General features: G+C 39.0%; 1 protein-coding gene across 2 annotated transcripts; it reads left to right on the forward strand.

The window, feature by feature from the left end:
* The first annotated feature begins 2,231 nt into the window (after window positions 1-2,231).
* LOC117813293 (inter-alpha-trypsin inhibitor heavy chain H3-like) lies at window positions 2,232-18,716 on the forward strand. 2 transcript variants are annotated; one of them, XM_034684437.1, is made up of 25 exons: window positions 2,232-2,383; window positions 6,084-6,119; window positions 6,295-6,312; window positions 8,598-8,755; window positions 8,836-8,940; window positions 9,012-9,174; window positions 9,335-9,445; window positions 9,533-9,661; window positions 9,818-9,934; window positions 10,022-10,190; window positions 11,140-11,265; window positions 12,816-12,997; window positions 13,119-13,304; window positions 13,456-13,595; window positions 13,779-13,939; window positions 14,158-14,187; window positions 14,286-14,327; window positions 14,673-14,702; window positions 14,853-14,879; window positions 15,028-15,069; window positions 15,696-15,809; window positions 15,882-16,083; window positions 16,442-16,617; window positions 16,706-16,817; window positions 16,915-18,716. In XM_034684437.1, exons 1-25 carry the CDS (start codon window positions 2,243-2,245, stop codon window positions 17,054-17,056), a joined length of 2,859 nt encoding a protein of 952 aa, XP_034540328.1. In that variant the 5' UTR covers window positions 2,232-2,242; the 3' UTR covers window positions 17,057-18,716. The 2 variants fall into 2 exon arrangements, with proteins under 2 accessions (XP_034540328.1, XP_034540335.1); XM_034684444.1 differs by having other exon boundaries at window positions 2,235-2,383; window positions 6,061-6,119.
* The last annotated feature ends 5,414 nt before the right edge of the window (window positions 18,717-24,130 follow it).

A 24,130-nucleotide genomic window follows, 5' to 3' on the forward strand; every position in this document is an offset into this window, starting at 1 on the left:
GGAGGCTATATTGGGCATTTGAGAAAAACTTTAGATTTGAAATGTTTTAAAGACCTTAACAGTTTTATTTTGTATACAAATGTAAAGAAAACTGTTGTTTTTGTTGAAGTTTGAATACAGTTGTAGTAAATATTATTATTTTCAATCAATAGAACGTTTAAAATGGTGCCTAGTTTTTAATTTTTACAAGTTATATGCTCTTATCACCAACTTGCATAATAATTTGGCACACTCATTTCTGCAGATTCTGCATTTATTTAAAAATACAGCCAACTTACTTTGAAAAGCATCATTTTAACCACACAGTTGAAGAAATATATTCACTATCTGACTTCTTGACAAATTTGAAAACGACTTAACATAGTTTTTAACATATTCACAAAAATACTCAGTGTATATATATATATATATATATATATATATATATATACAGTGTATTGGTGCATGACCCACCACTTATGCCTTCCTGTGGTCTGCTTCTTACACACCCATTCTCAGCAACCCCGGTACCTGTGAAGTAATTTTAAGAGAACGGGCAGAGCAATAACAATACAAACAGGAAATGTACAGTAAATGACATCGACTATTGGGAGGTCAAGACAAGGGCGCACGAGACATGGCATTTGCCATGACTTTTTTGGTCCCTTAAATGCGCTTTATGTCAAGATCTTAAGCCAACAAAAACAAAGACCATCCCCCAAGTCAGTGATTGGGTGACCTAAGTGATTGTAAAAATGTCAATGGGTTGTACCACCAGGGGCTCTCCTGGTCGGGGCATGCAGCTGCTAAAACAGGAGAGGAGCAGAAGCCCAGAAAAAACGACAAATTTAGCCTTGGCATTCAGGAGTTCACTCAATAGAGTATAAACGGTTTTGCAGAAACTCCCGTAGAAACCAAGGACATAACCAAAAACAAATAAATGCTGCACAAGGTCGCCATCACGCCACAACTTGCGCTTAGCCAAATCGAAAGAGTATCTGGTGTGACCACCATTTGCCTCATGCAGTGCAACACATCTCCTTCGCATAGAGTTGATCAGGTTGTTGATTGTGGCCTGTGGAGTGTTGGTCCACTCCTCTTCAATGGCTCACAGCAGGAATTGCATGAGGGGGAGCAGGCTTTATAGGTTACAGGTTTATAGGTTTGGCACACATGATGGGTTTTGATATAAGCAGAGGCATCTTTCTTTCATGCGGTGGAATCACTACAAAGTGACAGCCACTTTCTGAACAGCAAGCTATTCTGCAAAAAATAGCCAGTGGTTGCACTCCTGTAGTGTTTAAAGTCTGTAACATAAGTAGTGTGTATGGGCGTGTGTAAACATGGTGTAGTGAGAGGTGTTGAAGAGTGCACTAATACAAGTCTAACTAAAGAAATGGTGCATGCTGGTCTAGCGGGATGAGAGAGAGATAGAGAGATTTGTGATTGTATATATTGTTTGATGTGATTTTGTTCACGCTTTGGCAATATTGTTTTAACTTTCATGGCAATAAGGCATTTTGAATTTGAATTTGAATTGAGAGAGAGGGAGAGAGAGAGAGAGAGAGAGAGAGAGAGAGAGAGAGAGAGATAGAGAGAGAGAGAGAGAGAGAGAGAGAGAGACGGCCTGCTAGGTAGTATGTACAACTCAACGAAGCAAAGTTATGCTTTCTCTGTTAACAGGTTTATTAATCCTGTCACTTTTACTGACAGTTTCTTTGAAGAGTCTCTGTTGGCATATGCAACACCATGGTTGTAAAGTACCATTAATAAGTACCTGCTTTAACCTGTGCTGGCCTTTTATTGAAGAGAACATGATATAGTACTCACTAGACTGTCTTAAAAACAGAAAATACTGTGACAGGGCCTCTTCTCAGACCTTTCAGAACAAACTTGTCAAAAATCCTTCTTGGCTTCTCTTGTGAAGAGAGTTTATTTACAACTTGGCTGTGTGCTGTCTATTGTCAAAATTGTATGTGGAACCCCAGCGTAAGTTTAGCTTACATTGGAAGATGTAAATATGCACTTGTGCATGCAGTAACCGACCTTATTTAAGATGATGAAACCTCACATACATTCTTAAGCCCACAACTGCTCCAAACACATTCAGATTAATTGGAACACATGCACAATGACTCACACAAACATAAACATGGACAGAGGAGTAGAGAGACCCTCCTCCTGCAGAGTGTGGGCGGAGTAAAAGTCTTATGGGAAAACTTTATCCTGTATGCCCGGAATTTCCTCCCACTTGTTTTTAGCCATGCTGTGGAAGAGGCTCTTCTGTTTCTCAGGCATGCCTGGAGTGTGGAGAGCAATGCTGCTGTTGGTTTGTGTCTGCACCTGGCTAACAGCCCAGACCCAGGGATCCCTGGTTGTTTCTCACAGAGATGCACTGACAGAGGTATGTACAAGAAAATGACTGTAAACAAAGGTTTGTTCTGTTATTTTCTATGTTGAGCTGACTCCTTATTAGTCAACAGGCCATAGTCTGTTTACAAAAGCCAGTTTATGTAAGCTGTATCTGCAGTTTTACTATTTTCTTTCCCATATAATGTTCCATGATGTGACGTTCTTTGCATGTCTTGTAGCAGCAACACAGATTTCCCTGATAAGGAATAAAAGGAGATCTGTTCATAAATACAAAGACTGTGCAGAAAAAAGAAACTGGCAGGAAAGAAAGTTTAATGGATGCCCTGTGGCATCATTTTTGGGATCAACAAAACTCTGACAGCTGAAAGAAAACAGCTCACAAACATGTTAAACTGGACTTTATAGCTAGACCATTTATGGTCAACATGCTTTATTTTGACCATGGTACTGTCAGTGAGTCTTGGATATTAAATGTTCATCTTGTGTTTCCCTCTAAAAACACATTCTTTATGTATACCAGAGAAGGACTTCCAATGATATGCTGAAACTGTCAGTCAAAAAATGTTTCAAGAGAAGGGAAGACAGTATTTTCTCTCACCTCAGAGGACCAGTGTGTAGGACTAAGGACCCAAAAACTTGGTGTGTTACACAGATGGGGGTGAACTCACAGGATATAGCAGGACACATTTTGGCAAGCTCAATGCCACAGTTCAGCTGTCTCCTTCAACCACAAGTTTGCCGTGCACATCACCGATCCAAAATACAAAGCAACCTCAGCAGCTGCAACCCATCTCAAAATAAAACAAAAGAGTTCTTGGTTGATTTTTTTAAGAAACCAAAACTTCTTGGTTAATAAAAAGTAGCAAAAGTTATATTATGACACTTACACACATGCAGAACATGCCTAATCTACAACCTTTGTTGAAGTGGAGGGAAAACTTCCTTTTAAAATGCAGAAACCTCAAGCAGAAATAGAGAGCTATCTGTTGTAACTGGATAGACCGAGAAAGTGGGATAAAGAGAGAGACTGAAAGCGTGGGAGAGGCAGTAAGACAAAACAGAAACGAATGGGGCTGCAAGCAGCATTGAACAGGCCCTCATACCTTTCGAGTGCACATCTGGGTGTGGTGCAAGGGTTTTCCTTTCAAGTTAAGGTGCAGTGCATGGCTGCAGCTTCACTTTCTTAAAGAACTGTCATCATGGCTCTGATTGGCCCTGATCTGCATTTACCAGAAGTTTCTAGGTTTTAAGTTTTTCCTTAAAGTGAACATCAGGTAACTTGTTATTTGTCTTCTTGTCATCTTTGAGCATTATGTACTGTGATGCAACATTTGGCTTTGACAAATTGATGTAATAGGGACTGGTTTTCCTGCAAGTTAACACCTGTATTAGATGAGTGTGAGTAAAGGGGATAGCCTGAATTGACAAGGGAGGTTTAAGGTACTGTATCTGGATCATTTTGGTTGGGATGAACCCACTAGTGATGTCTTTGAATATTGCACTTATACTCAGAATGTGGAGTTACATTGCATTGTAATGTTTATGTCCATTCATTTTTAAGGATCTACAACGGCCCATTCTCCAGGATATAACTCACCACTTCTATAGTTACATCCCTGTCAGTCAGTCAGTCAATGAGGTTTTTAGTTTCTCCTTTCCATAACTGGCTCCCACCTGTTTTGCAGTCCAGCAAAAAGAAACTCTGCAGATGTATACGTATATCAGGGTGAACGCAGGACAGTTAAAACCCTCTGAACAGAATCAAAGACACATTTTTATTTTATTTTTTGCATTTAAAATATAAATGTACCTACCAACCACAACACATCCTAATGGGCCCAATCAAATTGCTATCTCTAAGGTTTAGGACTTAGATGGACCAATGAAAAATAGTCTAGTTTACTCCTCAAGAGTAGGTTCTTACGAAAGTCCCAGCTCTGACTATGCAGGGTGTTCAATCTTGGTTTAAAGGTGATATATTGTGCTCTTTTTCATCAATATATATTGGTCTAAGAGGTCCCCAAAAGATGTTTTTAATCGTTTATGCTCAAAAAAACACTTTGAAATCAGATTTTGGCATGCCTGTAAACCCCTCTTTTTCAGCCCTGCTCAGAACAGGCTGTTTTCTGTGTCTGTTCCTTTAAATGAGAATGAGCTCTCTGACCACGACCCCTCAGGAAGTGGATGTGGCCTCGGCTCTCCAGCACGTTGATCTAATGTTTACATGTTACATGCATAGACACGGCTGCTCACAGACCCGCGTTACTTCAACCCTCTGAATTTGATCCAGAATCTGATCCTGATGGAGAGGCGCCTGCAGCAGGACCTTTCTGAGCGATTGGTCCCAGATTTAGTGTTTCTTGTTTTATTTGTCAGTATGTCGACGTGTGTCTTGGCACACAGCTACGAACATGTAGCTATGCTAACTAGCGCTAGCACTTTTCCATGAAAAATAAAAATCATCCACTAGATCTTCAAATCTGCAGACATGGGGAGTAAAACCGTCCTTTGTGTTTATTAAGACAGCCTACAACTAGCATGCCTCCCTCCTAAGCTCCTTGTTAGCACACATGTGTGCTGGTAATGAAAAATGGAGGAGGGGTTGAGTTGTATTTCATACAGTCTATGCGCTGAAAAAGTTCCGAGCTCTGACTTCCGCTACAGACCGGATGTCGTTGTGACGTATGAAAAACACAGAAAACTGAAACGGCTCGTTTCAGCACACATTTACAGAAAGGTGGAGAATTGAGAACAGGGGCAAAACATTTTTTTTTCATTTTCGGGGGGTTTGTAGATATGCCAGGAACACATATTTCAGGTAGAGAACTGTTAAAAAGTCGATTTTGCATGATATGTCACCTTTACCACATTAGAGTTCATCTCCAGATTGGCTGTTCCACTGCAGGCCACATGTCCTGACAAGTCAAGCAGTGCCAGGAAGCAAATTGCAATTCAAGATTGCAGTCTTTCAGCTCTCAGAAAAAAAACCTAAAACAATGACTTTGCATGTTCTTTACAATCAAGCACTGAATGGATTTTGAGACTGTGAAACCGCATTTCAAACTTCATATTTTAGACATCTTTTTCCCTCAAGGTGTCAAAAATGATGCAGAATCCCATTCTGAGGTTTTGGCCCTAAATTTTGCAGCAAGTGAAACATGATCAAACACAAGAGAGTCAGTGTCTCTCTTCTTTTCTGCCCCCAAACTGACAGTTAACATGAGAAAGTTTGTATGGTCACCTGCTACTTAGTTTTAGACTTGCAGGTGCCATTCTTTGCCTCTCCCTTTTGCAGTTTGGGGCTTGTAGCTGCCTGCCTTGACTATCCACATGGATACATGACCCTCATAATTAAAGCCTAGTTCACCTGTCCAGTATGTCTACCAGCCTGCTGCTGCCTGTTTATTCCCGCCTGCTTGTTTGTTGTGTGACTTTTAAAACCAATCCTCTTTTCCTCTGCCTGCTCCAAGTGGTTTGTCTGGTTTTGGGGTCCACACCTTGTTTTACAGACATGTTGCTACAGTGCTGACACGACAGTCCCCAGTAACTTGCTCTAAGGGTTCATCTAAGAGGTGGCAACTTGGATACTTCAAATAATGTGTTTTGTTGGTTGCCAGGGTGTAAAACATGACAAAAAGGTCAATCTCAGGGTTAGTGATTGCAAACAGTTTGTTGTTTACATAATTTACCATACTGCCTGTCCTTTAGGTCATACTTTTGTTGTGTTCCAGGACACCAAAGAATCTATGGGCACCAGATCAATAAAGGTAATTAGCTTGAATTATTTAAGTATTACACATAAATTAAAGCTTTTGTTCTTTGCTTTTTCTATCTGTTCTATTTCACACTGGTCTTTTGTTTGATTCTGCTAGAATCATACAAAATGACCAGTTTGATTGTTGATATAAACTACATGTTTTTCTCTGTATTTTTCTTCCACAGAAAAGAAGCACAACTTCTGTAAGAAAATATTATGTTGATATCAAAATGTTTATATCAAAATAGAGGTATGACTGTCTCCTGCAAAATTGTACCATTTGAAAATGACTTATGAAACCTGAATTGACGATTAAGCAAACATGAGCCATGGTAAAGAGGACTGGTAGCTAGCTTCTCTCTCACACAGTTGGGGCATTGTTACTGTTTCCAAAATGAAGTCCACATTTTCTTTAAACCTCATTGCTTCCAGATGCCACTTCCTTTGCTTTTCTCTTCCCGGTGTCCCAAGGCATGAATTCATTTTCTCTTTTCTTTACCAGAGAGAATAGAACATGAAGTGAAAACTGGAAGTGAGTTGTCCATCTGTATTTTATTCCCCTCTACATTTGCCAATATGATGGTCACTAAATGTTTCATCTCCTAATTTCTTTTTAACAATTGCCTGTCGTCTATTCAATAGTTTCAGGACAAGAGTAAAGTCTGAGAGCAGTCAGTTTCCTCTGACATCATGTTCAGAGTGGAGAGCTGAAGTGCTGTTACAATAATGCTGCAGTGCATTTTGTTGTTCATCTTGAATGACAGATATCTGACTAATAATGAATATTTCACAGCTATTCAGCTCTTAGTCAACAGCTAGTGTTTGCATTAATGGAATATTAGTGGTAGTTCCGTGAAAAGCTACTATTATGTTTGGTGGTATTATAGAAAACAAAATGAATGTTTTTAGTTACTAGCTAACTTAAAGGTGACATATCACGCTTTTTTCATCAATATATATTGGTCTAAGAGGTCCCCAAAAGATGTCTTTAACGTTTATGCTCAAAAAAACACTTGAAATCAGATTTTGGATGCCTGAAAAGCCCTCTTCTTCAGCCCTCCTCAGAACAGTCTGTTTTCTCTCTGCCCACACCCCTTCAGGAAGTGGATGTGGCCTCGGCTCTCCAGCACGTTTCCAATGTTTACATGTTACTGAATATACACGGCTGCTCACAGACCGCACTACTTCAACCCTCTGAATCTGATCCAGAATCTGATCCTGACGGAGAGGCGCCTGCAGCAGGACCTTTCTGAAGGATTGGTCACAGATTTTGTGTTTCTTGTTGTTTTATTTATCAGTATGTCGACGTGTGTCTTGGTACCATAGACTGTAAATAAAAATGGACAGGGTTGCTCCGCCTCTTCCCGTTGTACTGTTCTGAAGCCAAAAATCCCCCTTCTGGGCGCAGCCATTGTGCAGCCAGAGCCTGTGAAGCCACTGTAATAAGCTCCGCCCTACAGCGTAACGTCACAAGACGCTGTGTGTCCTTTGAAGTTTCACTCCACGGCGGCTGTGAATCAAAAGAAACCCGGAAGTAAAACCCCATTTTTCAAAAACTCTAATAACTAACGAAAAAGAAACTTTTCATGAAAAAGAGGCCTCGAACACAAAACAGTCAAATACTAACTACATATCATCATATCATATAACAAAAATACAGAAGTCTGAAACGGCTCGTTTCACACACATTTACAGAAAGGTGTAGAAATCAAAACAGGGGCAGAATGGATTTTTTTCATTTTCGGGGGGATTGTAGACATGCCAGGGAAACATATCTCAGGTAGAAAACTGTTAAAAAGTCGATTTTGCATGATATGTCTCCTTTAAAACTACTTTGGAAATTATTTCCAAGACAACTTAAAGCTCCTGTGAGAAGTTTGAAACTGCTAATCAAACAGGCTGAAATTAACACTGAGGCTTCTTTTTGAGCTACAAAAGCAAACCAGACCATTAACAGTTAGATTGGCTGTTGCTATGTAGTTATTTTGGTGTCTGAGGTTCTTCACAGGAAGTTTAATGTAAGCTAAGAAGTAGTTTAATAACAACATTAGCTTACAGCAGATTGAGAAAATGTTGTTTCCTCTTCATGGGAGGCTGAATAACTCTCTGAATCCCTTACTGGTGAATTTGGCAGCAATGATGTGATCCTGATGTATCCTGCATGACACCCTTCATTTCTTCAGTCTGCATTCTAGAATGCAGTAGTACAACAACATAACAGTATTTGAACTTCCCACCCTGAGTTTGACTCCTGTGGAAATAGGGTGGCTTTGTGAATTTCATGAGCACCTTATAATACCTGAATCCCAAATCATTCTGGAGACAACAGCTGGCTGCCAGTACTCTTCACCACTTCTTTCTCAGTCTTGCTGGTTTGTTGTAAATATAATTCTGTTTGAGGATTTGTTATAATAAATGATGTTTATGACCTAAAGAAAACATTTAATTTCATAAGAATGCCAAACATCACACTCTGTCCGTACTTCAGGTGGTGGAGGTGTACAGTGTGATGGTGCATTGCACTGTGATGTCCCGTTTTGCTCACACTGTCATGACCTCTAAAGCTCTGAACAAAGCAAACACCTCACAGGAAATCTTCTTTGAAGTGGATCTGCCAAAGACCGCCTTCATCACAAACTTTACCATGTAAGCCAAATCTCACCACTTCTGAAAATGAGCTTGAACCATGTCTTTCTCTACCTTTGACAACTGTCTTGTGCTTGCAGGGAAATTGATGGTCAGGTGTATGTTGGGGAGGTGAAGGAGAAAGAGAAAGCCAAGGAACAGTACGAGAAGGCTGTTTCATCTGGGAAAACTGCTGGACTGGTCAAGTAAGTTTGTGAGAATGATTTGAAATCATAAGTTAATTGTTTGATCATCTAATACATCTCCATTATTGCAGGGCCTCTGGCCGAAAGATGGAGAAGTTTTCTGTGTCTGTCAACATTGCAAGCAAAAGCAGTGTGACTTTCATTCTGACCCACGAGGAGCTCCTTAGGAGGAATCTAGGCTACTATGAGATTCTGACCCGAGTCAAACCTGAACAACCAGTGCAGGAGTTTCAGGTTAAACATACCCTGCTCTTTTATTTATTCATTTTTAATGGTGATTTTCTAAAATGTGGGGAACCCTTGTCAGAGTTTTGTACCTTTTGCTAACATTGATTTTGCACTTGATCTATCTCAGTTATTCTGTGTGCATGCCTGTGTGTCTTTGTATACACAGATTGTGGCAGACATATTTGAGCCCCAGGGAATTTCTTTCGTTGAGGCCACTGCATCCTTCCTCACCAATGATCTGCTGTCACTTGTGGAGAAAACTGTGACAGACAAAAAGGTAAGTCAGATACCCCTCCTCTTGTTGAAAGGCTTCAATGATCATGAATGTTGTTCACTTATGTTTAATGATATGAATATCTTTTAGGCACACATCTCTTTTTCACCATCTATGGAGCAGCAGAGGAAATGTCTGGGATGTGAAGGCACCATAATTGATGGAGATTTTATCATCAAGTACGATGTGAATCGGGAGAAGAGCCTGGGGCAGGTTCAGGTCAGCTACCAACAAAGACCCCATATCTGAAGCAAATATATAACCTGCATATTACAGCACTATTTAAAAACTAGAAGTGTTTTTAATGTGTATCTAAAGGTGTTCTGGTTCTGTATGTGCATATTTGTCTAAATCAATCTATATATTTCCCTTCAGATTGTGAACGGATACTTTGTGCACTTTTTTGCTCCTCCTGACCTGCCCAGAGTCCCAAAGAACGTGGTGTTTGTGATTGACAGGAGTGGATCGATGGCTGGCAGAAAGATTGAACAGGTGACAGGCATTGTTTATATGTGCACTCCATTATGTGTAGTTCTGGTATAGGTACATCCTCATTTGTGACTTTGGGAACTTTTGCAGACCCGGGATGCTTTGGTCGCCATTCTGAAAGACCTCTATGAGGAGGACCACTTTGCTCTTGTCCTTTTTGATGATGAAATTACCACCTGGAGGGACTCTCTTACCAAAGCATCAAAGGAAAATGTGTCTAAAGCCATTGCCTACATCAGGAAGCTAATGAACCGTGCTAGTAAGAGAGAAAACATGGCATTAACTACCAGTGATTTTTTTATGCACCTCCTTACTCAGTGGCTGAAAATTTATATTAATTTTAGTGTGAGTTATTTAAAATAATTAAGAGTGAAAGATAATATAAATAGAGCTGCTATAGTTTTTAAGCATTTATAAAGCTCATCAATAGTTTGGACACACCTTCTCATTTAATGTTTTTTATTTATTTTAATTATTTGCAACATTGTAGATTAACACTAAAGACATCAACACTATGAAATAATATGGTTTTGCCATTATCTGGATTACAACAGTAGTCAAATAGGGCTATCCATTGTGTACTAACCCTACCTCTGAACAGCAAAACTGATGGTCTCAAACACATTAAGAAGGCTAGTAATTCTACAAATTAACCCTTGGCAAGGCTCATGTTAATTAGAAACCATTCCAAGAGACTTCCTCATGAAGCAGACTGAGAGAATACCAAGAGTGTGCAAAGCTGTCATCAAGGCAAAAGGGGGCTACTTTACAGAATCTAAAATATAAAAAATATTTTGGTTTAAGACTTTTTTGTTAATTAAATAATTCCACAAGTGTTCTTTCATAGGTTTGATGCCTTCCGTATTAATCTATCGTGTTTCAAATAATTAACATAAAAACCATTGAATGAGAAGGTGTGTCCAAACTTTTGACTGGTAGTGTATGTTTTTGAATGGACTGAAAATACGGGGCAATATTAATTTAGGAGATGCTACTGAACAGTTTTCTTCATTCAGAAAAATCAGTATAATACAAGCCAAGCTAACTCTTAACTGGCTGTAGCTTTGTGCGGAGTGGACAGAAGTAAGAGTGAGAATCATAGAAACAAATTTACCTTTCAGAAAATACTGAGGAGTTGTTACTTCATTTTTCTTTCTGATAATGTCTCCAAAAATGTTCATTCTTTTCCACATGTCACTGTCTTTTAGCCACCAATATCAACGATGCTGTACTAACAGCAGTCAGCATGCTGGTGAAAGAAAGAGAGCAAAAGAACCTTCCAGAGAGGAGCACAGATATGATTATCTTACTAACCGATGGGATGCCAAACCACGGTGAGACGATTTTGTTTCAAAATTATAACATTTATTTCTCATAAGCCAATAGTGAGGTTATTGTATGCAGACCAAGTGGGACTATAAATACATTTTACATGAAGCTAGCTGACTGTGTCTAATCATGATACATGATTTTGAAAATGATGTTGTCAAATGTTATTAAGACATATTTGACCTTTAGCTATTCTTTGTGGTTTATCAAAGGAGTAACTGCGAGACTGAAAAGTGGCCTACGGCATGCCACAAAGTGGGCATGGTATATACTGGTAGTTCAGCAGCAGATGCCTGTAGTTCTGCAGCATGTCGCTGGTTGAGTCCCAATGAACCAGTCCCCTCAGTGATAGGCCACCAGTTTGCCACCACATTTTTTTTTTTTTTCATCAGTAGCATAGATGCAACATAAGGATGTAAAAAAGGAATATATGTTTCTCTTGTATGTCTTGGGTATAGAAAGTATGGTTGTTTGGTTCCTCTGTGGTGGCATAAGTAATTTAGCCTTAGCAGGTGTTAGCCTAGCTACTGTGGCCAGTGAGAGTAATCACTAGCAGACAAACTGCAATCCCACATTACTTCATTATTTGCAGCTCAACATCTCTGACAATCATAAACAAGCCAGTGAAACTCGAGGTTGATTGAAAAATGTTATCCCTTTAAGGTATTTCTTCAAATTGAAGATTTCTATAATGTGGCATCACAGGTTGCAGGGGTGCTGGAGCCTATCCCAGCAGTCATAGGCAGGGCTCTTAAGTCTCACGCATTGGGCGTGAGACACACGCATTTCAACCTGTTCACACGCTCACACGCCACACTGTATTTCTCACGCTGAATAATTACTAGGACAATGCCAACCAAGTTGCGCCGTTTTTCCTTAAACTGTGGAACAGGTAGGAATCAAGTGGGTTTCCCGTATAGCTCAGAAGGAGAATCTAAAAGAAAGAAAGTAATAAAGCTACCCAACAGCCAATCAAAAAATAGCATCAATGTATCCGGGTAAGGATGCACATGCGCAATGTGGACTGACCTGCAGATTAGAAGACGCGATCTGTCTGCACCTGCCTAGGGTACACCCTGGACAGGTTACCAGTCCATCAAAGGGCTAACATGTCGAGACAACCAACCATTCACATTCATACTCACGCCTACAGGCTATGTACGTAGAGTGACTAATTAACCTGACAAGCATGTTTTTGGACTGTGGGAAGAAGCCAGAGTAACCGGAAGGAACCCACGCGTGCATTGGGAGAACATGCAAACTGTCCAGTTGGGGATTTAAATCCGGACCCTTCTTGCTGTGAGGCAGCAGTGCTAACCACTGCATCATTGTAAAACCATCTTTGTCAAATGTTGTCTCAAAGAGAAATGAGGAAAATCCTCAAAACTTTAACAATTTCATTCACAACACGATTCAAAGTTTTCAAAAGGTTGAAAAGCTCTTGAGAAAGATCTTAAAGTTGCCTATGTTTAGCAACTGTCATTTTAGATGTCCGAGGCTTTTACATATGATGTAAATATTTATACAAATGACTGCATGTGTTCTGTGTTTGAAGGAGAATCAAACCTCCAGAGAATCCAGGAGAACGTGCACTCTGCTATTGCGGGTAAAATGTCCCTGTTCTCTCTTGGATTTGGAAATGATGTGGATTACTCCTTCCTCGATGTGATGAGCAAACAAAACAAAGGACTGGCCCGCAGAATATTTGAGGGATCAGATGCATCACTTCAACTTCAGGTAAAACTAAATCAAGCTTATTTACCGCTAATTCAAAGGCCTTACACAATTGGTACATTATATCTTTTCATACCTTTACAGATATTTAGGGAACATGATCTGAAGTGTGCCTTTATTTCAGGGTTTCTATGAGGAGGTGTCCAGCCCTCTGCTCTTGGATGTGAACCTGCATTATCCTGAAAATGCAGTGGAATTCTTGACCAAAAACCAATATAGCCAGTTGTTTAATGGCTCAGAGATTGTAGTTACAGGTCGGGTGACTGACAATAACCTGGATAACTTCTTGGTGGAGGTGTTTGCAAAGGGGGTGAGAAATGGACAGCAATATACCAACTAAAGATGAATGAGAATACAATTGTGGTTTTGTATAGGAAATGATGTACTTATCTTTATATGAGACAGGTACAGATCTCCTGCCAGTAACTGCTGCCATTTGATCTCTCTCTTTCTTCTCCCAGTCTGAGGAAGATTATTCAGTTCAGGGAACGGCCAGTGTGGTAAACTTTGACATGATCTACCCAGATCAGGATTATATTTTTGGGGATTTCTCTGAGCGTCTGTGGGCCTACCTCACCATCCAGCAGCTACTGGAGAACAGGTTTACTTGTGAATTGTCTGTCAAGCTGTACTTGTATGTTTAACAAGATGTACCGTGTCAAGATTCTTTGTGACTTGGGACATGTTGTTCAGAGAATCTAAAGCGATTTTATGGAGAAGGCCTTATTGCACGCCATGTGCATTGTATGTCAATATAATGCCACCTTTCTTTTCATCTTTTCAGTGACATTGGTACTCAGCAGGAGAAAGGCAATGCCACAGCTAAGGCTCTGGACATGGCCCTTAGATACAGCTTTGTCACCCCTCTCACATCCATGGTGGTCACCAAGCCAGAAACTGAAGACGGATCAGAGAGCCCGCTCATTGCAGACAAACTGACTGAGGGTAATACAACCTATCACAATTTATTAGTTAGCTGCTGATTACTGTTTGATTCATATTTGTTGGACCAGAAGAAGTCAGTGTGTGATGCACCAAACTAAGTATTCTTTCTTTTCAAATGTATTGAAAATTGTAATATCCTTCAAGAACTGCTGAATCAGCAGAACATACAGAATAAATCTAACTTTGCGTTCTGCTGTCTAACTGATGTTGCTTCACAGACCAGCGACAGAAAGCTGAGAAGCAAGGAGGTAGGGCAATCTATTTTCCACTCATCATTTAACATCCTTTTTCAATCTTCTGTGTCAGCCAACCCTAGCTAACATACATTTCTGTTTTTGAATGATAGGTTCCTCGGCCCATGGAGGAAGTTCCAGGAGTCAATCAAGTGGTATACAGCAGAGTTCTATATTCTATTATTTATGTTTACTTTGAACTTCTATGTGACTAAAGAAATGGTGCTTGCTGGTCTGGTGTGGGGAGAGTGCAAGAGAGGCAGGAAGCTAGCTTTTATCAGATTTGGAGCACCAGGCCCAGGTGCAACAAATCTGAGATGGGGTGGCTAATCAGCAATCCTGGTACCTCGAGGAAATATGACCACCAGAACAGAAACAAACCAGCAGGGAGCAACACACTACTTTAAGCTTCTCTTCTTGGAAATGTAATGTTTTGTCTGTGCACAAAAAGACAAGAATAACAAAACAACTCAACAAAATTATGCTTTTTCTGTTAACAGGTCCGCCACCTCGTAGTACCAATTCCAGAAGTAAGGTTATATGGTTGCAGTTTAACTAATTGGCATTTCATCATATTAAAGCAATTATTGTTCCTGTAACTTGCCTGAATTTTTTTTTACTGCATAGAGGACTGGATTTATAAAATCTTTTGACAGAAATGCGTTTTCTTTTCTCTGCAGTTTCTGCAACCCACAGGCCCAGATCACGTAAGCTCTTCGTATAGCAGCAGTTAAACCATTTCATTTCTAAATTGTTCTGACTCTAACTTAAATACAGTTTTGAAAGGTTTTATGATGCAAAACAGGTTAGATTTGTTTTGAACATCTTGTATGCTCTTTTCCATTTGAATAACAGATTCCAAGAGTCGTGGTTCTAGTTCTCGTGGCCAATCAGATGGTACGATTTTCATTTAGCAGTAGTTGAACTGTAATTCTTCAAAGTCATGCTTTTTTACTGTATATGCTTTTTTATGCTTTTACTGACAGTTTCTTTGAAGAGTTTCTGTTGGCATATAAAGCACCATGGATGTAAAGTACCATTAATAAGTACCTGCTTTCATAAGTGCTGGCCTTTTAAAGAAGACAACATGATATAGTGCTGACTGGACTGTCTTAAAAACAGAACATTTTTAGTGGAGTAAACTTTTCAAAAATCCATCTAGGCCTCTCTCTTAGTGAAGAAAACTTTATTTACAACTAGTCTGTGTTCCGTCCATTGTCAAAATTGTATGCAGTACTCTCCAAGCTTAGCTTAAATTGGAGTAAATGTCTTCCATTGAAGAATTAATTCATAATTTGCAGGAATCTGTGACATTTCTATTTCTATCTTTATTGGATTTTATTTGTTTCTACAGTTTCTGTTTGATTCAGTGAATATGATTTAAGTATTTAATGTTAAAAGTCAGGGTAATCAATAGTTTATCAGTCACAAACATAATAATAACACACCTTTTTTACCTGACTTGGACTATAATAACAGAATTACTGTTTTTCTGATATGATACTGTAATGTTTATTGTCCAGTGGACGGGGATCCTCATTTCATGATAGAGGTCCCAGACAGAGAAGATGCTCTGTGCTTCAACATCAACGACAAACCAGGAACCATTTTCAACCTGGTTAGAGACCCAACATCAGGTCAGCCCTTAGTTGTACTCTCCTAGATGTTTTAAAAACAGAGCACAACAAACTGAAACTGTCTTTTTTCAGGTTTTGTTGTTAATGGACAAATCATTGGTAAGAAGAAATTTGCCCCAGATGGAAACATCAACACCTACTTCGGCCGTTTTGGTATCATCCACCAGAAGCTGGGAGTGAGGCTGGAGGTGAGCACTCAGGACATCTCGGTGTACCACGCTGGCCAGCAGGTCAGGCTGCTGTGGTCTGATACAGCAACTATCAAAGAAACTGAGTGAGTGACAATGCTTAGTAACATTACCTTTACTAACAAATGTTTAAAATTGAATAAAAATCTATTTTAATTAAAGTGTTTCTAAATATGTATACAAAGGTGTTTTCAAAATAAATTGTAATGTTTTGTCTTGATTACATAGCAATGTACCTGTAAAAGCTTAGAACACCTTAGAACTGTACCTGTAAAAATGATCAACCCCCCCCCCAAAAAATGTTGTCAATTGCAAAACAAATAATATTGTATACCAAATACAAAGCCTAATAATTAGTTAAGGCCACACCTCTGTAAAATTACACAGTAACAGAACTGTCACTTGCTGTTTGCTGTTGTTTACAACTTTTTGTCGTTCCCCTAGTATGGACCTCAGGTTGACTAAAAACTCCAGCCTGACTGTGATGCTGAGGCACTCAATCAAATTCATGGTAATAAGACACACAAAAGTTTGGAGGAGGCGCCACGACCAGCAAGACTACCTGGGTTTCTACACATTGGACAGCCACCACTTGTCTGCTTCAGTACATGGTCTGCTAGGTAGACAACTGAGAAGTTTCATATCATGATGCATTGATTGTGTTTTCTGTTTTATGGAGTACTCAAAAGATAACAAATTTCTCTCCAGGTCAGTTCTATCATGGGGTTGAGTTTGAGGTGACCGACATATATTCAAAGAAGCGTCAGGAAAACTCATATGCCTCCATGTATGTCAAAGGCCAAATACTCAACGTGACCAGGTGCGCATGACACTCATAAACAACAACAGTACAGACAAAGACAGAATGCATGAGAGGGAAAAGAGCATTACTCATTCTTGTTTGTTATGTCTCGCAGACACTGGCAGAAAGATTTCAGCAGGGATCTGAAGAATGGGAAGAGTGTTCCCTGCTGGTTTGTTGACAGAGATGGAACAGGCCTCATTGATGGAAAAGCCTCAGACTACACTGTGTCAGGGCTTTTTAAGACTACTTTTTAAAATGTGAAAAGTTAGTATCCAAGTAACATTGCACAGGGGCACCGTCATCAAGGTGTGACTGTTGTCTGGTGTGAGAGTGCAGGTTACAGAGTTACTGTGTGTCTTCGCTCAGAAATCATATGCAGAAAGAAGGCAACAGAAAAACAAGGATGATAACATTGCCATTAAATGGTTAAACAAGATACAGGATATTAAGCAGCATCAGCCAGTTTATTTAAAGGTGACATATTATGCTCTTTTTGATCAGAGTATATTGGTCTAAGAGGTCCCCAAAACATGTCTTTAAAGTTTATTGCTCAAAAAAACACTTTGAAATCAGATTTTGGCATGCCTGTAAATCCCTCTTTTTCAGCCCTGCTCAGAACAGGCTGTTTTCTGTGTCTGTTCCTTTAAATGAAAATGAGCTCTCTGACCACGCCCCCTTTGGAAGTGGATGTGGCCTCGGCTGTCCAGCACGTTGATCTAATGTTTACATGTTGCATGCATAGACATGGCTGCTCACAGACCCGCATTACTTCAACCCTCTGAATTTGATCCAGAATCTGATCCTGACGGAGAGGCGCCTGCAGCAGGACCTTTCTGAACGATAGGTCCCAGATTTAGTGTTTCTTGTTGTTTTATTTGTCAGTATGTCGACGTGTGTCTTGGTACAAAGCGACAAATATGTAACTATGTGGCTATGCTAACTAGTGCTAGCACTTATCCATGACAAATAAAAATCATCCACTAGATCTTCAAATCTGCAGACGTGGGGAGTAAAACCGTCCTTTGTGTTTATTAAGACAGCCTACAACTAGCATGCCTCCCTCCTAAGCTCCTTGTTAGCACACATGTGTGCAGGTAATGAAAAATGGAGGAGGGGTTGAGTTGTATTTCATACAGTCTATGGGCTGAACAAACTCCAAGCTCTGACTTCCGATACAGACCAGATGGCGTTGTGACGTATGAAAAACACAGAAAACTGAAACGGCTCGTTTCAGCACACATTTACAGAAAGGTGTAGAAATCAAAACAAGGGCAGAATGGATTTTTTTTTCATTTTCGGGGGGTTTGTAGACATGCCAGGGAAACATATTTCAGGTAGAGAACTGTTAAAAAGTCGATTTTGCATGATATGTCACCTTTAAAACTCATACGCTCATCGGTTTTTAAACCTGAAAATTTAACTGGCAATGTCTGCTGATTAACGAAAGCTACTATACATGGTAAAGAGTTTAATAGATGGTCCAAGCAAAATTGGTGAAAGCATAGCATCAACTTCATGGTAGGTTAAACTTTCTAATAGGTTATAAGAAAAAATTTGAGTCTAATGTGTCTCCTGGCAATTATATAAGGTGCAACATGCAAATCTCTGTCATTATTATTGTTACAACATTGTTCATGATAGATTATCATTTTATATCATTATAGGCTGTTGTGAAGTTAAGATGGAAGTATGTTTAATGCACTTCACATCTAACAAGCATCCAAAAGTCTGAATGATTTTGGATCTGTCACTAACACAATAAAGTGTAACAGCGTGTCTTGGGAATAACTTATCAGCTGTTTACAAACTATATTTTGTTTGCATTTGATAAAAAAATCACCACATACTGTCTGATATTCGTACTTTCACTTCATCATATCCTTATGTCACAATAAATCATTTGACATGTTTGTACTTGTGTATTATGTCTTTATATTTTGTACAGTGTTGGATGTCAATTCTTAACATGAGCAAAGTTTCAATTGATAAGTTAATGTGTGTTTGAGTAATCCCAGGATAAGACTGCAGACTGCTCTGAACAGCGTGTCATAATCCTAACCCTAATCATAACCCTAACTCTAACCCCAAAAAATTACTCTAACCCTAACCCTAACCCTAACCCTAATCATAACCCTAACCCTAACCCCAATCATAACCCTAACCCTAACCCTAATCATAACCCTAACCCTAACCCTAATCATAACCCTAACCCTAACCCTAACCCTAATCATAACCCTAACCCTAATCATAACTCTAACCTTAATAATTACCCTAACCCTAGGAAATATACTGTTTATAAAAATACACAATTAAGACCACAGTAAGACCATATATTCCTGTAAAATAAAGAGCTCCTCATCAAAGTGGCACCTTAAACTATGAAAAACAGAGAGAGAAGGGGAGAGAGAGAGAGAGAGAGAGAGAGAGAGGGCAGGGATCAGTGAAGGTATAGTTTAGATAATGTTTAGGTGAACAGAGAGATGACAGCTTATTTTGTACTTACATATGCTGAGACAGAAGGCTGCATGGACCTTGGTGCTCTGAGGGAGACAGAAAGCAGAGGTGAGGTCAGATATGCTAGATTAATCTGATACTGTCTCTTCTGTAATGAAAGTAAGAGCTATTTAGTAAACTCACAATGATGATGTATGTATATATATATATATATGTATATATATATATATATATATATATATATATATATATATATATATATATATATATATATATATATATATTTATATATATATATATATATATATATATATATATATATATATATATTTATATAATTATATTTGATTTATTTATTTAAAGCTGCTCTGAGGAACTTTTGTTTTGTATCGATTCTGGCGCCCCCTTGTGGACAAAGTGATACCTCTTATCTCTTGTCCTATACATGCAAAAGTAGTGTTTTCAACAAAAACCTCGTCCTGTTGTCTTTTAACAGTCAACTTTATCAGGCAATGTGATTATTTTTCATGAAACATTAAAATAAAGTCTGTCTCTGAAGCGAGATGTCCATCATCTGGTCTGGCACCTACCCCCTCAGGGCGGTTTCAGGCATTAAAAATGACAACAGAGACGGTGTCAGTGTTGTTGCTGATGGTCTTGTTTGCTATTGAAGGTCATAAAGAGGCATCGGTATCATTTTCAGACTGTTTCTCAGATGGTCCAAAACTCCTCACAGGGCCTTTAAGATCTTATAAATTTTAAATTGAATCAGAATTATAACCGATACTAGTGATGAATGCATGTTTTGGCAAGGATTTTAACCCTAACCGTAACCCAAATCATAACCCTAATCCTAACCCTAACCCTAATCACAACCCTAATCATAACCCTAACCCTAACCCTAATCATAACCCTTACCCTAACCCTAACCGTAACCCTAATCATAACCCTAACCCTAACCCTAACCCTAACCCTAACCCTAATCACAACCCTAACCCTAATCATAACCCTAACCCTAACCCTAACCCTAACCCTAATCACAACCCTAATCATAACCCTAACCCTAACCCTAACCCTAATCATAACCCTTACCCTAACCCTAACCCTAATCATAACCCTAACCCTAATCCTAACCCTAACCCTAATCACAACCCTAATCATAACTCTGTTCTGTGTACCTCCATCACTGTCTGGTTTGGCTCTGCAACCAAACTAGACAAACACAGACTGCAATGGACTATAAGGACTGCAGAAAAAATCATCGGTGTCGACCTGCTCCCAATCCAGGACTTGTACCGGTCCCGGGCCAGGAAACGGGCAGGTAGCATCACTGCTGACCCCTCACACCCTGGACACAAATTCTTCAAACTCCTCCCCTCCGGCAGGCGCTACAGATCACTGTGCGCCAAAACAACCCGCCTTAAGAACAGTTTCTTCCCCCAGGCTGTCACTCTGATGAACACTAAACCATAACAGTGTCATACCTGTCAGATAAATACTCTCTGTAAATATACATGTAGATACACAATGCAACAATTCTCAAAGCAGAATTCCATATTTCTATTTTTTGTACTATTTAACTTCTACTTTATAATGTAAAACTACCTCTGCAACTCACCACTGCACTTTATCATATTATTTTAGCCTGTACATATAAGTCAAGCCTATTTGTTGTTTCTTTGTATTTATAGCTAAGGTTATTGTTATTATATTTTTATTTTATTTTTTATTGTAGTTCTTATTCTTATTCCTATTCTTACGCCTTGTACAAAGAGAGCACAGTTTACTAAAGTCAAATTCCTTGTGTGTTCAAGCATACTTGGCGAATAAAGCTGATTCTGATTCTGATAAAGCTGATTCTGATGTGTTTTTTTTTTACCTATTCCATCAATTTATTCTCAGATATTTTTATCAATTATCAAAATGATATGCACATAATGTCTGAGCAGTCAAAATGACTGCTATGGTCATTCTATCTAGTAGTTGCAGAATTCTGGTAGACTGTACTGTACATCTCAGAGTTCATTTTTGGACCAGTTCAGTTTCCTCGCCACAGGGGGCAGCAGTGAGCTCCTCGCGGCTTACTGCGCCAAGTTAGACGCAAAGAAGATACCGCACCGAAAACAAGAGCTTCTGGTGTCCGAGGCGGTCTGAGGTAACATCTGTGCTTATTAGAGCTTCATCTCCGGGACGTTGTCAAATATACATTTGCTACGCTTCAACAAATTCAGTTAAGCATTTGCACTAACCAAATTGGATAGTTAATAAAAATAGAAAGTAACTTTTCCATGCTAGCTAACATTATGGAGCACTAGCTAGGTAACCTGTTCACTGTAGAACATAATAGATACATGAAGGTGTTTGTGCCTGGCTGTGGATGGTTCAGCGCCATGTGACCTCATATGTATCCAAACAGACATTGCTGTATCTGGATAACGTAATCGAGCAGCTTTATGTTTTGGTACACTATTTTAACAGCTTACCTGCTGCTGAGGAAAGAGGACCAGAGACAGCTGGGTGACATAAGGCAGCACAGCTTTAGGACGGACTTCTGCTGAATAAACATGAAAACGGAAGTATGTGAGTTTTCTATGTGCTCCTGTTCCCCAGAAGCTCCTTTAAAAAAAATATACTGTAGTAGAAATCCCACAGTGCGTGTGATGCAAAGCTACAATAATTTAAACTAAAATCCCTTCAATAGGAATCCTTATCTAGTGATGATGTAGACTTTTATAATAAGAATAAGAATAAGAATAAGAATTTGATGTCTTTATTTCGAACATGTAAAAGTAAAATAGAAAAAAAGATACAAGTAAAAATGAAGAAATAGTTGTACAAAAACCCCAAATCAATCAGTTCCATTAGCAAGCACTGAAACATTTTACTTTACATGTGCGAAAAGGAGTAGTAAGAAGTTCAAACTTATCTAATCCTATCCCTTTATTCACTATTTTCTTTCATTATACGAGAGCATTCCCACGAAAACAAATCTTCATCTCCTATGGTCATACTTACACCTACAATCAAAAGCAAACTCCTCATGATTCTCAACACTTGTCTTCCTCCTTGTACCTCATGAAAAGGATTTCTTTATACCTCCTTCCTGAACTGGATTATGTTCTGACATTGCTGTAGCTCCTTGTTGAGTCTGTTCCAAAGTTTTAAACCACAAATTGAAAAACAAAAGCTATAATAATAATAATAATAATAATAATAATAATATTGTTATTATTATTCTTCACGAATGTAACATGTGTTTATTAAATAAATACATGTATGCAATGCACAGCTTAATTCATGTAAAAAGGAGGAAGTCTTCTGTCTCCTAAAGCTACTTTTATTTTGATGGTGAGCTTATTAAAGAACCAAAAAGAATATATTACTTTTCCATAAAACATTAGAAGAAAAATTTCATACTTATCTTAAGCCGTTTTGTTGTTAATAGAAAGCAATACATCTGCATATTGATTTTGATATAGTGCAGTCATTGAAGTACCTGAACACCCATGGTACACTTACACAGGGGATTTTAATTGTATAGCTGATTACATGTCCCGTCTGGACTAGTGGACCTGCACCTATACTTACTGATAGACTTTCTTCTATTTTAACATAACAGAGAAGTCACAGGTGTTGGAAATAACACTAACAAGGGTTATTCCATTTAAGTATCAGAGTGCCATGCCAGTGAGCCAGTATCAAAATACCACAGCCATGAAACAGTATCAGCCTGAAGGAGCCCTGCTCTCATGAGACTTATTTAAACCAGTACTTTTCAAACTTGGTTGTGTCAAAATATTGTGTGTGAAAATCTCTATTCATATGTAATCTGGAAATCGACAATAGTTTCCATTAGCCGCACAATTGCAGTCTAATTTTGTCCTCATCTTGTCTTTATTTGCAATAATTGATTTTTTTAGAATGCATAAATAGAAGTTTGAGTATGTAGTGTTTTCTGTTTGTAGAGAAAAGCTTGTTAATTGTAGTTAGAGCACTATTGCAGTGGTCTAAAATTTATTTCTATTGTTTGCCTTAAGAAAAAAATGTAGAGAAAGTTTGGTTTCCATGATAGACGCTATGATTGAGTTGTAAAGATTGGTGAGCTATATATTTTATCTTTATACCATTTACTGCTTAGAACATACATTTCCTCTGTCACTGCTCCTCTCTCATATTGATGATTTAATTTAAATGTACATCTGTGATTTTGCATGAATAATTAGATAGGTGCCGAACCTGCTCCTGTGCAGAGTCTAAAATGTGTGTCTGTGTGTGTCTGTGTGTGAGAGAGAGAGAGAGAGAGAGAGAGAGAGAGAGAGAGAGAGAGAGAGAGAGAGAGAGAGAGAGAGAGGTTGTACTGTAACAACTCACCAGCTCTTATTACATGGCTGTGTGGTGTGTGCACTAATAGAACTAGGGCAAGTGTGTTGACCCCAGTCATGTCGGAAGTTCAGGAGTTGAGAAGGATTTTCTAAAGGGTGTCTTTGCAGATGTGTTTGTCCATGAGTGTCTGTTTCTTTGTATATGTGTGTATGTGTGTGTTTGTGTAAGCTTTGCTGATTAACACCAGATGTGCAGGGCCCAGGGTGTCGGCAACAGCTTGAGAGGGCCCCACTGCACTCCATTCGGCCCTGGTTGAAGAAATTGCTAAAGCGACTTCTTCACACATGGCTGACATTAATATCTTCTCCGTTCATCCCCCAAATCCCCCAAAGGTTAGAAACATCAGGTCAGACTGAGCTATAGGTGGGTTTAATAAGGTGGAGATGAAGCAAAAGCTGCTGGTAAGATGTAGATATGCTGCTGCACCACCAGAGGGCGTAAGAGAGCTGTGAAAAATCTGTGTACTCTCAAAGCTTGGGTCCCCAGATTTC

This window comes from Notolabrus celidotus, chromosome 1 (genome assembly GCF_009762535.1).
Source record: "Notolabrus celidotus isolate fNotCel1 chromosome 1, fNotCel1.pri, whole genome shotgun sequence".
Lineage (NCBI taxonomy): Eukaryota > Metazoa > Chordata > Actinopteri > Labriformes > Labridae > Notolabrus > Notolabrus celidotus.